This window comes from Sander lucioperca, chromosome 6 (assembly GCF_008315115.2).
Source record: "Sander lucioperca isolate FBNREF2018 chromosome 6, SLUC_FBN_1.2, whole genome shotgun sequence".
Classification (NCBI taxonomy): Eukaryota; Metazoa; Chordata; class Actinopteri; order Perciformes; family Percidae; genus Sander; species Sander lucioperca.
This window is the reverse complement of record NC_050178.1, coordinates 37,672,227-37,687,226: the sequence shown is the minus strand read 5'-3', so window position 1 is coordinate 37,687,226 and position 15,000 is coordinate 37,672,227. Positions and strand designations below refer to the sequence as shown.

Here is a 15,000-nt window from a genome sequence, read left to right as displayed (position 1 = left end):
GAACACACACACACACACACACAGACGAACACACACACGCACACACACACACACAGGAACACAAACACACACTGGAACACACACACACACACACAGACGCACACACATATTGGAACACACACACACACGCACAGAGAGACACACACACACACGGACACACACACTGGATCACACACACACACACACACACACAGATGCACACACATATTGGAACACACACACACACACACACACAGAGACACACACACACAGCCGGCACTTTTGCCCACACATCTCTTTCTTTCTCTTGCACAAACACACATTTTTTCACTCGCTGAGCGGTTGGTGGTTGACAGGTTTTGGATTGCGGCACGTCCTCTCAGATCTGAGCAGATCAGGAGCTGAATGTGGACTTAATTTTTGTTTTTTGGGGGGGGAAATGGAGGAAAGGTTGAAATAACAAGCGGGAGGATTTGTGTCGCTCAGACGAAGAACAGGAAGAGGACGTTTTCTCTCTCCCAGATTTACCTCCTGATTGTGTTTTCGAGGTAAACGTCTCTGAGAAGGAATTATGTGCTGTGAAAACGTGACATCAGTAGGGCTGGGTGTTTCCATTAGGGCTGCACAATATGTTAGGAAAATATGCGATAACGTTGTTGAATATCTTGATAAGGATATTACTTATTATTATTATTATTATAAATAAGATATAAAAGGGAGTTCTGCTGCTTTCTCACGTAGAATGAGCTGAAAAATAAAAAGGATTTGTGCCGTAATGTGTAACGTTCTAGCCTGACAATGTCATAATAATAATAATTATAATAATAATAATAATAATAATAATAATAACTTGGACTTATATAGCTCCTTTATGGTACCAAAGGTCGCTTAACAAATAGGGGTTTAGGGGTCAAAGGACTTGATGAAAAGAAATGTTTTGAGGGGCTTTTTGAGCATGGGCAGGGATGGGGCAGAGCGGACGTGTATTGGTAGACTGTTCCAGAGTGTGGGAGCATTGGCAGAGAAAGTCCTGTCCCCAAAAAGTCCATAACCTGGTGCGGGGGGTGTCCAGCAGGTCCTTGTCAGAGGACCGCAGGGAACGTGACCGAGTGTAGGGGTGGAGGAGATCTGTGAGGTATTGTGGTGAAAGTCCATGGAGAGATTTGTAGGTGAGCAGGAGGATCTTGTAGGTGATGCGTGACTTGACTGGCAGCCAGTGGAGCTGTTGGAGGATGGGAGTGATATGCTGCCTGGGCTTACGCCGCCTTCCAACTGGCAGTTGAAATCAGCTCCGATACGGCTTCGAAACGACCGGAAGTCATTCATTTCCTCTGGAGATTCGCAGACTGCATGCGAATGGGTCCGAACCAGGTCCGAATGAGTGCGGTGCGGAAAAAATCATGTCAGTTAGTCATCCGGATGCGTTCAAAAAATTTAACTCTTGCAAAAGGCTACGGACGGTTCCTATCGACAACTCCAGCGGAAGTTAGCGTTGCTATGGTACTGATAAACAAACCTGCTAATGCTTATTGGTTAGCTAGCAACAGACATCAAACTATTGTCATTATACCCTATATCAAATTTATCTATTGACATTATACCCTAAATCACATTTAACTATTGACATTATACCCTATATCACATTTAACTATTGACATTATACCCTAAATCACATTTAACTATTGACATTATACCCTAAATCACATTTATCTATTGACATTATACCCTAAATCACATTTAACTATTGACATTATACCCTATATCACATTTAACTATTGACATTATACCCTATATCACATTTAACTATTGACATTATACCCTAAATCACATTTATCTATTGACATTATACCCTATATCACATTTAACTATTGACATTATACCCTAAATCACATTTAACTATTGACATTATACCCTATATCACATTTAACTATTGACATTATACCCTATATCACATTTAACTATTGACATTATACCCTATATCACATTTATCTATTGACATTATACCCTAAATCACATTTAACTATTGACATTATACCCTATATCACATTTAACTATTGACATTATACCCTATATCACATTTAACTATTGACATTATACCCTAAATCACATTTAACTATTGACATTATACCCTATATCACATTTAACTATTGACATTATACCCTATATCACATTTAACTATTGACATTATACCCTAAATCACATTTATCTATTGTCATTATACCCTATATCACATTTAACTATTGACATTATACCCTAAATCACATTTAACTATTGACATTATACCCTATATCAAATTTATCTATTGACATTATACCCTAAATCACATTTAACTATTGACATTATACCCTATATCACATTTAACTATTGACATTATACCCTAAATCACATTTATCTATTGACATTATACCCTAAATCACATTTAACTATTGACATTATACCCTAAATCACATTTAACTATTGACATTATACCCTATATCACATTTAACTATTGACATTATACCCTATATCACATTGCTGCATGTCATTCCCCCTCTCTTTCCACGTTCATGTCTAAGCTGTCCTATCAAATAAAGGCCTAAAAATGCTAGAGATGGTCCGATACCAGTTTTTGCTTCCCGATACCAATTCTGATACCTGAACTTGCGTATCGGCCGATACGGAGTACTGATCTGATACCAGTGTGTCATATATTTTATTATGTTTTAACAATTGTATACTACTATCTCTGTATGGATGATATGATGTATAACAGCTGTATACTACTATCTCTGTATAGATGATATGATGTATAACAACTGTATACTACTATCTCTGTATGATGATATGATGTATAACAGCTGTATACTACTATCTCTGTATGATGATATGATGTATAACAGCTGTATACTACTATCTCTGTATGATGATATGATGTATAACAGCTGTATACTACTATCTCTGTATGGATGTGATATTATTTCTATCTTTGTTGTCCGTCTGGCTCAGGTTAAACTTTGTGAAACATGAACGCCCCAGAACTTTCTTTTATTCTGCAGTTTGACAGTCAGTTATAACGGAAAAAGAACGTAAATAAACTACTTTAACTAGATTTTCTTTAGGGCTTTATTACGTGGTATCCGATCGTGGCATTAACTCCAGTACTTCCCGATACTGATACCAGCGTTTTAGGCAGTATTGGAGCATCTCTAAAAAATACCCCAAAAAAATACCCAGCCCTACGTTCCACTAACAGCTTTCTGTCTCTCCTCTGCAGATCGGTCCCAAGTGGAAGGACGTTGTTTCTCGCTGCATCAAGGGCCACTACCAGCCGCTGCTGCTGCTCTACGCCGATCCGCGAGGGACGCCCGTGTCGGCCCAGGACGCGCCCTCGCGCTTCCCCCTCCACAGCCTCAACAAGGCCTGCTACGACAGCGAGGACTCGGGTAACTACAACACAGCTAGGAGTCGTAGTAGTAGCACAACAGCAAACGTTCAGGTAACTAAACCCGAAACGGGTAGTACTTGTTGTTGTCGTAGTAGTAGTACTGTGACAGACGACACTGAGGGACTTGAAAGACAGCTAACCGTTAGGAGTAGTAGCTGTAGTAGTAGTAGTACAACAGAAAACATTCAGGTAACTAAACCTTCAATTCAATTTCATTTATGGTGTCAAATGACAACAGGAGTTCTCTCAGGACACTTTACAGATAGAGGAGGTCTAGACCACACTCTATAAGTTACACGGTTTCCCACGAGCGAGGGTTTGGTGTGACAGTGGTGAGAAAAACGTCCTTTTAACAGACGGAAACCTCGGACAGAAACTGGCTGTTGGTGGGCGGACATCTGCCGGTTAGAACACAGAGACACTGATACAGATATACAGAGATGCAGAGATACAGGTATACACATATACAGAGATACAGAGATGAAGATATACAAAGATGCAGAGATACAGATATACAGAGATACAGAGATGCAGATATACAGAGATACAGAGATGCAGATATACAGAGATGCAGAGATGCAGATATACAGAGATACACATATACAGAGATACAGAGATGAAGATATACAAAGATGCAGAGATACAGATATACAGAGATACAGAGATGCAGATATACAGAGATGCAGAGATGCAGATATACAGATATACAGATATACACATATACAGAGATACAGAGATGAAGATATACAGATATACGGAGATGCAAAGATGTAGAGATGCAGAGATGCAGATATGCAGAGATGCAGAGATGCAGATATACAGAGATGCAGAGATGCAGATACACAGATATACAGAGATGCAGAGATGCAGAGATGCAGATATACAGAGATACAGAGATGCAGATATACAGAGATACAGAGATGCAGATATACAGAGATACAGAGATGCAGATATACAGATATACAGAGATGCAGATATACAGAGATACAGAGATGCAGATATACAGAGATAGAGATGCAGAGATGCAGAGATGCAGAGATACAGAGATGCAGAGATACAGAGACACTGATACAGATATACATACAAATATACAGAGATGCAGAGATACACATATACAGAGACACTGACACAAATATACAGCTATACAGAGATACAGAAATACAGGTATGTAGAAATATGATTCATAATAATTATAACAGTTGGTATGATTAACAGTGGCAATTAGTACTTGTTGTAGTCATAGTACTCTGTTACAGCTGACCGTTAGAGTAGTACCTGTAGTAGTAGACTGATATAATGTATACTGTGTTGATCCGAATATAAGACAAACCTTACAATTAAAAAAGACTTTATGAGGACCGAATCATATTTTTATATTTTTATATTTGCAAAGAATATCACACGTTGGAAACTGCAAGGACGTCTGTTGTTTGTAGCATTTACATTAAACTAAACGTATATAACTTTAACCTTTTGACTTATACATGCTCTTTTTGGCTTTAAAGTTGGCTCAACTCTCTAAGAGAGAAGACACACCAGCCTGATAATCGGGCATCGGACCGTCTGGCGAGGTCGGTGACTCGAGTCTGTTCGGTGTGTTCGTGCCGTCGGCCGTCCGAGGAGCCGTCGGCCTTCATTTGACATTTGCCGACCTGACATGTTCAGTCAGAGACAGGACAGTCGGAGACAGGGCAGTCGGAGACAGGGCAGTCGGAGACAGGACAGTCGGAGACAGGGCAGTCGGAGACAGGACAGTCGGAGACAGGGCAGTCGGAGACAGGGCAGTCGGAGACAGGGCAGTCAGAGACAGGACAGTCAGAGACGGGGCAGTCAGAGACCTCACCCGGAAATGGGGAGCAGGATGAGTCTCTCAAAATCTGATGAAAATCTTTTAAACTGACCTTTGTTGATCTGAAATGAAGACAGATTCAGCAGCTGCACGGCCTATTTCTCTCTTCAAATGTTCTCAGAAACACGTTTCGGTGAACTATTTTAGTCCAATATGAGATCGTATTCTGAACGAGCCGCCATGACAGTCTGGCTGTGAATTTCCGGAGAAGAAAGACCCACGTGACGCGTTCGTCCAATCAGCTGCCGGTTCTCATTTTCTGGGAAACAATCAGACTGTTAATGGAAACAATACAGAGCAGCGCCGCCTGCTGCTATGGAGACGTATTACGTTTCGCGCACGTGCAGAGTGTACGCTCAAGTCGGCGTCTCCCCAGTGTGTTCTGAGGAACTTTTTGGACCTCGGGACCCGACTGATCAGTTCGACTGGCTTTACTGCCGACGGTCGGCCGTCTGGTTGGTGTGTCAGGGCCTTTAGGCTTCTGCTTGAAAAACGGGGCAGTCCCTAATTTCACATATTGACGCCCTCCGGTCAGTCTCACGGAGCGGACGGTTTGGGGAGCACGCTGTGCTTTTTTTTTCACTGCTGGCGTTTTTTAACCCTTGTGTTGTCCTCCCGGGTCAAATTCGACCCGTTCTCAAAATGTCTATCCCAGAAATATGTTTCTTTGTGTACCTAAATATGTGTACCTAATTTTAATTACCCAAAAATAGCATGGTTGGATGATCCCTTACAACGCGCTTCACGAGTACAGCAAAAGGTCGGATCTCGACTTTCATTGAATTTAGGGTGTTTTATTAAATTTTTTTAGCATTTGAAAAAAAAATTGAAGTGTTTGGGAACAGTCTCCTCGCAGAACATTGACCCTTCTGTGATGATCCTTCCTTTAATATTAGTCTGAATAATTCATAATTTCTGCTTCTTTAACTCAAGAATTAGGTATAGTTTCTTATAAATGAGGTTTTTAATTGACCATGAATTCCAAAAATAAGTGTAAAACTATAGTTGGTAGTAAGTTGGTGTTAGTGGTGTTTATAAATGGTAGTGAAAAGAAGCTTTAAACGTCAAAGAAAGCGCCAAAAACATTGAAAAAGGCGCCAAAAGAGTCGAAAAAGAGACCAAAAACATGAGAAAAAAATTGATTTTCGAGACAACACAAGGGTTAAGATGGTATTTTTAAGACTAGGTCATAGTCCATGTTGACAGCAGAGATATTGATAAAAACATATTTTAAGGTAAACAGTCTGAATACTTTGAGTAACACATTTTATTATTTTTTTTTTAGATTATTTTTGGCTATTTTTAGGCCTTTATTTAAGCTTTGCATTTTAAATTTGACTTTTTGCATTGCACTTTACATTTTCAAATTATCATTTTACATTTCAACTTTGCTTTTTCAGTTTCCTTTTTCTTTTTTCAATTTAATTATGGTATGATTTTTCCTAGTAGCCTAGTAAAATAATATTTTCAATTTGATCTCCATTTTCTCTTCGGACTTTCAATTTGAATTATGAATAAATATATCCTCCATACTTATTGACAGGACAGCTAAAGACATGAGAAGGGAGAGAGAAAGAGAGGTGAGAGACATGCAGCAAAGGGCCGCAGGTCGAGGAGTAAACCTCTATATATGTGCGCCCGCTCTACCAACTGAGCTATCCGGGCGGCCGAGTAACAGATGTTTTTTATGACGGTCTTTTTGGGCTGTCTGTCTCCGAACCTTACATTCTGTGACTCTATATTTCTCGGCTGCTTGGCAGATGTCTGACGACTCTGCTGCGTTTATCACTATCGTCTTAAAGTGGGCACCAAAACGTCTCATTTATTTTGCCAACTTGGCTAACTACTTTTAGAGCCGCTTTGTTCAGGACGCTCACCGTGTCCCTGCGTCTCTCAGCCGGCTGTCTGGCGCTGTCAGGAGTTTGGATTGATGGCTCTGGGAAGACGCGGCACATTTGGGCGCCAACTGTTGTTGCAGAAGTTTGTGTTTGACCCTCCTGGTGTCCTCGGGTCTAATCTGACCCATTTTCAAAAAGTTTCTATATCAGAAATTTGGGTTTCTTTCAACCAACTTTAAAAACAACATAACGTGGATGGTTCCGTACAACGCTCCTCACTAGTTAAATACATGATCAGTTCACTACTTTCATTGAATTTGGGTGTTTTATTCAATTTAATAGCATTTAAAGAAACATTGATAATACAACGTTGAAAAACGTAGGAAACAAATGTCAAACATTTTGAAGAAAGTGACAAAAACTTGGAAAAAAAGTGACAAAAAATTTGGAAAAAACTTGGAAAAAAGTGACAAAAACTTGGAAAAAACTTACAAAAACGTCAAAAAAGCTCAGAGAAATATTAGCAGAAACTTAAAAAAAAGTGTTGAAAAAAAGGAAAAAGATGACCAAAACGTAAGAATTTTTTTTTACATTTTGTCCCAGAAAAAACAAAAGTTGCTGCTGGTCGACAGGGAAGACAACACAAGGGAGAAAAGTCTAGACTCCTTATTTCTTATATTCGAGTTAATCCAGTATTTGTGTGTGCGTGTATGTGAGGACATCACCACTAACCCCGCCCCTCTTTCACTAACCCCACCCCTCTTTCACTAACCCCGCCCCTCTTTCACTAACCCCCCCCAGCGCTCTTCACAAGTTAAATACATGATCAGTTCACTACTTTCATTGAATTTGGGAGTTTTATTCAATTTAATAGCATTTAAAGAAACATTGATAATAGAACGTTGAAAAACGTAGGAAACAAATGTCAAACATTTGGAAAAAAGTGCAAAAAACTTTGTTAAAAAGTGACACAAAATTTGAAAAAAAATGCCCAAAACTTGGAAAAAAATGACAAAACATCGGAAAAAAATTCTTTTACATTTTGACCCAGAAAAACCAAAAGTTGCTGCTGGTCGACAGGGAAGACAACACAAGGGTGAAAAGTCTAGACTCCTTATTTCTTATATTCGAGTCAATCCAGTATTTGTGTGTGCGTGTATGTGAGGACATCACCACTAACCCCGCCCCTCTTTCACTAACCCCCACCCCCCCACCCCCTGCAGGCCGCGAGCAGTCGATCTCCAGCGACACTCGCACCGATTCGTCGACGGAGAGCTACTCGTCCCGACAGCCCTCCCACTCACACCATGAGTCCCTGGCCAGCCACTACTCCTCCGACTCCCAGGGAACCGTCATCTGCACCGAGCGCGCCGAGGGACCGCTGCACGCCTCGCTCGGCAGCCTGGATACCGTAGGTAGGTCGCTGGAGCCCCAGCTGGAGTACAGGAGGCTGGGAAGGAAGTCGTTCCTACCAATAAGGTGTCGGTTGGAACGTTAAATAGATCTGATTTAGAGATGGACATTTCCTGACAATTAGTAGGATAAAAATCAGGAAAAAAACCCACAATTATTCAAATTCTCAAAAGGTAATTTCCACACATGCACATACTCACGCACGCACACACACACACACACACATGCACACACACAGACACAGACACACACACACACACGCACACACACACACACACACACACACACACACACACACACACACACACACACATTGGAACACACACACACAAACAGAGGCATACGCACGCACACACACACATGCACACACATACTCACACGCACACGCACACGCACACACACACACACACACACACACACACAGAGAGAGAGAGAGACACACACACATTCCATATTTTTCAACCTGGACCCTACTGTCTCATGCATTGGTGACTAATGTGAACAGCAATCTTTGAAGTTGGTCCAGTATTGAGCGTAACCTGCGACCGTGAACTGGGCTGTAATGTAACCCTACAGGACAGATGTTCAGCGTCAGTTAGCGTCCACGAAAAGTTCTGTTGTTGCCACTGACAGACTCAGATTATTATTCTAAGTGTCTGACAACATTATGAAAGGATCCCTACAGAGATAGACCTTTTAGTTAAAGAGTAAGATCCTTTTAGTTTAACATGAAATCACCATCACCAAACCCACCAGACTCCATGTAAATAATCAGTATTTTTAGCGTGTATAGAGCCAGCATATTTCCACCAGACTCCATGTAAATAATCAGTACTTTTAGCGTGTATAGAGCCAGCATATTTCCACATGTAAATGGGTGAATTAAGGGTTTATTTCAACCAAACCAGAGTGGTGATTGTTGGAACAGTGGAAAGATGAACCAAGACGACTTTTGGTAGTTTGATTTAGTTTCTGACCACTTTGAATGAAGTGTGTTTCACGCTGATAAAAGTCCTGATTATTTACATGGAGTCTGGTGGGTTTGGTGATGGTGATTTCGGGGCTGTTTCATGTTAAACTAAAAGGATCTTACTCTTTAACTAAAAGGTCTATCTCTGTAGGGATCCTTTCATAATGTTGTCAGACACTTAGAACAATAATCTGAGTCTGTCAGCGGCAACAACAGAAATCTTAGTGGACGCTAACTTACGCTGAACATTTGTCCGTTAACATTACATCGCAGCTTGTTTCCTGCTAAATACTGGACCGATTTAAAAGATTGTTGTTCCCATCAGTCACTTAGACACAAAAACATGAGGAAATACCAAAAGTTACCCTTTAAATCAGTTGATTTATCTATAAAATGCTAAATAAATTGTATAGAATGTTTGCTGTTTACATCCATTTTAATTCTTTCATTTGCATTCAGATTATTTCGTCTTATGATTTTTTTAAGTTTGTATGTCTGTGTCGACGCTGCTGCGCAGCCAATCACGCTCTGCTGTTGGTCACTGTTTTGCATGATGTGGTGACCGTGCTGTAAACATCCGTTGCCATGCTTCTTGTTGCTAAGGCCACGTGACGGACAGCGAGCAGCACCGGTCTCCGAGGAAGGGAGGCAGGGCCGGAGATAGGAGGCGAAGCTCTAGCCGCCACCGCCGGTCTAAACCCGACAACGAAGCCCCGTCGGCTGGGTACCACAGCGAGGGTAGGCGGGGGGGTTTGGGCCAATCAGGGGCTGGGGAATTTAGGGACGCAGGTGGGCCAATCACAGGGCAGAGAGGAGTTTAGAGAGGCGAAGTCCCGCCCCTTCCAGTGGACCGCCATGGGACTTTAATTCTGAAAAAATATGAACGGTAGTGAACGGGGAGAGACTAGTAATGTTTTGATCTTGTTTGAATTGAGCCATGGATTACACATCTGATGTTTGTCAGTTTAAAAGATAATTTTGCAAGTCAAGAAAGTCAAAAAGTTAAAATGTTGACGTATAAAACTGTGAAAATACGTCATTAGAAAGACTTCACACTTCAAAGTGGCATGGATGACGTCTGTCTGAAGCTACGGTGTCTGTGTGTATCGTACCGGCATGTAACGTTATAGAGTGTGTGTGTGTGTGTGTGTGGGTGGGTGGGTGCGTGTGCATGTCTGCGTGTCTGTGTGTCTGTGTGTGTGTGTGTGTGTGTGTGTACGTGTGTCTGTCTGTGTTTGTGCTTGTCTGTGTGTCTCTGTGTCTGTGTGGGTGTTTGTGTGTGTGTTTCTGTGTGTCCGTGTGTGTATTGTCCTGTGATGTTACGTTACTTACACGAGCAGAGGATCTCTCATTCTGTCTCTTCTCTGCTGATGAAACCTGTCACTGCCTGATGTGAGTCGAGTGCAGATGCGCGCATGCGTCACTTTGCGACAAGTAGCCTACAAGATGCTAACGGCTTTTTGAGCTAACGCACAGTCTATGAGCTAACGTTAGCAATCAAACAATCATAGATAGCTAAAACATTTTTGAAATGACTGCTAGCTAAAAGTTAGCAATCAAACACAACAAAGGCTGTCACTTGAATGGCATTTTGAGCTAACGTTAGCAACCAAACAGTCATAGATAGCTACAACGTTTTTGAAATGATTACCATCTTTTGTTATTGTATGTAAAGAGAAACGTTTATTATTTTATAGATTTCACAAATTTAAGTATGACACGTTATGCCATAAACCGTTTAAATCTGAGCATGCGCGACTCACATCTGCACTCGACTCACATCGGGCAGTGACAAAACCCATCAGCTACGCTAACGTTACAGGTGTTGTGGAACAGAGTTACGCTAACGTTACAGGTGTTGTGGAACAGAGCTAAGCTAGCTAGCTAGCCAGCGAGCAAGCCGAGCATCAAGCTAGGTGACGTACTGTGTATTGTGCGAGACGAGCGATGTAGTTCCCCGAGCGTTTTCACAGGCTACGGAGAAAGCTCTACGTGGAGCCTCCACACAACCATAAAACAGCCTTAAGAGTTACAACAACCCTACGACAAACTGAGATTTCTTCAGTTGCTAAATTATCTTTTAAAGTGACAAACATGTGTGTAATCCATGGCTCAGAATCAAACGTCAACATTATTAGTCTCTCCCCATTCTCTACCGTGTCTGTTTTTGCTGAAATAAAATCCCATGAGGTCCCATGGAAGGGGCGGGACTGGGCCTCTCTGATACAAATGTGACATGGTGACTAAAACTCACCAACACTGGACTTTTAATGTGGATTCATGAGAGTTTAAATCCTGAAATAAATCAATAGAATGAGGCAATAAATAGATGGGTTTTTGTTTAAAATATGACGTTTTTCAAATGACTACTTTTGAGTTATTTAGATAGATTTTTTTATTGATCCCAAAAAATGGGAAATATTTTAATTTTATTTTTAAATTTTATTTTAAGGAGACTTTTGTCTCATAACCTGTGAGATAACCACGTCCCCTTTTTGTGTGTGTGTGTGTGTGTGTATCTGTGTGTGTGTGTGTTTCTGTGTGTGTGTCTGTGTGTGTGTGTATGTGTGTATGTCTGTGTCTGTCTTTCTGTGTTTGTGTGTGTGTGTGCGCGTATGTGTGTCTGTGTGTATGTGTGTCTGTGTCTGTCTTTCTGTGTTTGTTTGTGTGTGTGTGTTTGAATGTAAGAAATGGAAATAGAAAGATAGGGAAGTAAATAAAAGTATTCACTTGAAAACGTAAACATTTATTTATATATATATATATATATATATATATAAAACCTCATTTATGTATTTCAGGATATTTTTCATCGGCAAAAATAATTGTATTAATTTAATATTGAGGAAAATGTCAGATGGAGAGAAATGAAATCAGACTTTAGAGAGGCTGTAACTGAAGAATCTCTCGAGGAGACAAACGAGAGGAGAACTTTGGTTGCTTTCATCATTTCTTTAGTCGTCACTCATTTTAAATCACTCGTTCACTTCATTCATTCATTTCTGCCGTCTCTCTAACGTGATCCTTCCTTCCCTCTTTCCTTTGTTATTTTACTTTTCTCTTGTTCTCCTTGTGTCCCTTTTCTGTTCTCTCTTTCTTTACGTTTCCCTCCTTTCTGCTCTCTCCGTCTTTCCTCTTTCTTTCCTCCCTCTTGTTACTCTCCACTCTCCCTTTTTTTCCTCGTCCTCTCTTTCCCCATTTCTTCCCTCCCTCTTCATCCTTTTCTTTTTGTTTGCCCTTTCTTTATATTTTTCTTTCCACTCTCCTCTCTTTCCTCTTTCCTCTCTCCTCTCTTTCCTCTCTCCTCTCTTTCTTCTTTCCACTCTCCTCTCTTTCCTCTTTCCACTCTCCTCTTTCCTCTCTCCTCTCTTTCTTCTTTCCACTCTCCTCTCTTTCCTCTTTCCACTCTCCTCTTTCCTCTCTCCTCTCTTTCTTCTTTCCTCTCTCCTCTCTTTCTTCTTTCCACTCTCCTCTCTTTCTTCTTTCCTCTCTCCTCTCTTTCCTCTTTCCCTCCCTATTCTGTTCTCTCTGTATCTTTTTCCTGCTTTCTTAACTTTTTCCTTCCTCCTTTTCTACCTTTTTGTGTGTCTGTCTTTGTGTCCGTCTTTGCACGTATGTGTGTGTGTGTGTCTGTGTGTGTCCATGTCTGTCTGTGTGTGTGTCCGTCTTTGTGTGTGTGTGTGTGTGTGTGTGTGTGTGTGTGTGTGTGTGTGTGTGTTTCTTCCCTCTCTTTTGATCCTACTCTTCTCTGTTCTCCTTCTTTATATCTTTCTCTCTCCCCCCCAGGTGAGACGTTAAAGGAGCAGCAGGTTCCTCGCCACCTCCCCAAACCTTCCTCCTCCTCCTCCTCCTTTTCTTCCTCCTCCAGTCGTCTCCGAGACTTTAAGGAGACCATGAGCAACATCATCCACAGCCGCCCGCTCTCCTCCTCTTCCTCCTCTTCTCTGCCCGCTGCCGTCCTCGCCTCTGACATCACTTCCTCCTCCAAAAACAACAACAACCACAACCAGGACATCTACGCGGCCTCCTGTCCCTCCGCCGCTGCATCCCGGGACTGGGAGGCGGACAGCACCGGCAGCGAGTCCAAGTCCAGCTGCTCGGGCGGAGCGGGGTCGGGGGGGTACCGGCCGGCGTGGCGCCCGCGCAGGGAGGCACTCAACATCGACAGCATCTTCACCCGCGAGAGGCGGCGGCAGGCGGGGTACAGCCCGCTCGCCGCCCCGCTCAACGACGAGGCTGGAGCACCAGAGGAGGACGTTAGCTCTGTCACACAAAGGTAGGTGTGTGTGTGTGTGTCTGTCTGTCTGTTTGTCTGTCTGTCTGTCTGCGTGTGTCTGTGTCCGTCTTTGTGTGTGTGTGTGTGTCTGTGTGTGTCTCTGTCTGTGTTTGTGTGTGTGTGTCTGTCTGTGTTTGTGTGTGTGTGTGTGTCTGTCTGTCTATCTGTGTGTGTGTGTGTGTGTCTGTCTGTCTGTCTATCTGTGTGTGTGTCTGTCTGTCTGTCTGTCTGTGTGTGTGTATGTTTGTCTGTCTACCTGTGTGTGTGTGTGTGTGTGTGTGTGTGTGTGTGTGTGTGTGTCTGTGTGTCTGTGTCCGTCTTTGTGTGTGTGTGTGTGTGTGTGTATGTCTGTCTGTCTGTCTGTGTTTGTGTTTGTGTGTGTGTCTGTCTGTGTTTGTGTGTGTGTGTGTGTGTGTGTGTGTGTGTGTGTCTGTCTGTCTGTCTGTCTGTCTGTCTGTCTGTCTACCTGTGTGTGTCTGTGTTTGTGTGTGTGTCTCTCTGTCTGTGTGTGTGTGTGTGTGTCTGTCTGTCTGTCTGTCTATCTGTCTGTGTGTGTCTTTCTGTCTGTGTCTGTGTGTGTGTTTGTCTCTGTGTGTCTGTGTGTGTGTGTGTGTGTGTGTCTGTGTCTGTGTGTGTGTCTGTCTGTGTGTGTGTGTGTGTGTGTGTGTGTGTGTGTGTGTGTGTGTGTGTGTGTGTGTGTGTGTGTGTGTGTGAACAGTCTCCTCTCTGTCTGTCAGGCCGGGCTCCTCCTGGACTCTCCCCAACTTCTCCTCCAGCAGAAGCTGCGTCAGAGCCCAACCAGGAAATGGAAGAGGAAGTGGCGTGGATGCAGAGCTCCCTCCCCCCCCTCCTGCTCCCCCTCGGCTGATCCAGAGGATGGAGAGCGGATACGAGAGCAGCGAGAGGAACAGCAGCAGTCCCGTCAGCCTGGACCTGAACCCCGCCGACAGGTGGGCTCATAAATCTATATTTATCACAAGCAGGGCTGGGTCAGAATTAGGCCTGCACGATTAATCATTATAAAATCGTGATCTCGATTCACCCTGTTCGCGATTTAATTTTTAAATGACTTCGATTTTAAAAAAAAAAAAGGCATTTTCGGCCTTTATTTTGATAGGACAGCTGAAGTCATGAAAGGCAAGCAGTTAAGGAGTGTGCTAAGAAACCATTCTGTTTTTGATACTGTACTTAAATTGGCAAACTCCATTTCTCTAGAGACTGAAGCTGCAGCATGTTGATTAACATGTTTTA

The 15,000-nt window shown here is 42.3% G+C and overlaps 1 protein-coding gene across 6 annotated transcripts in view; it reads left to right on the top strand.

Moving 5' to 3' along the window:
* usp54a (ubiquitin specific peptidase 54a) overlaps window positions 1-15,000 on the top strand; it is a 91,233-nt gene that overhangs the window by 50,368 nt on the left and 25,865 nt on the right. For 5 of the 6 annotated variants that reach the window (XM_036001895.1, XM_031303642.2, XM_031303639.2 and 2 more), the window contains 5 exons: window positions 3,233-3,401; window positions 8,314-8,505; window positions 10,077-10,211; window positions 13,260-13,749; window positions 14,487-14,699. In XM_036001895.1, the coding sequence (XP_035857788.1) occupies window positions 3,233-3,401; window positions 8,314-8,505; window positions 10,077-10,211; window positions 13,260-13,749; window positions 14,487-14,699 (1,199 nt within the window). The remainder of the gene's footprint in view (window positions 1-3,232; window positions 3,402-8,313; window positions 8,506-10,076; window positions 10,212-13,259; window positions 13,750-14,486; window positions 14,700-15,000) is intronic. The other variant, XM_031303643.2, reaches the window with a different exon arrangement.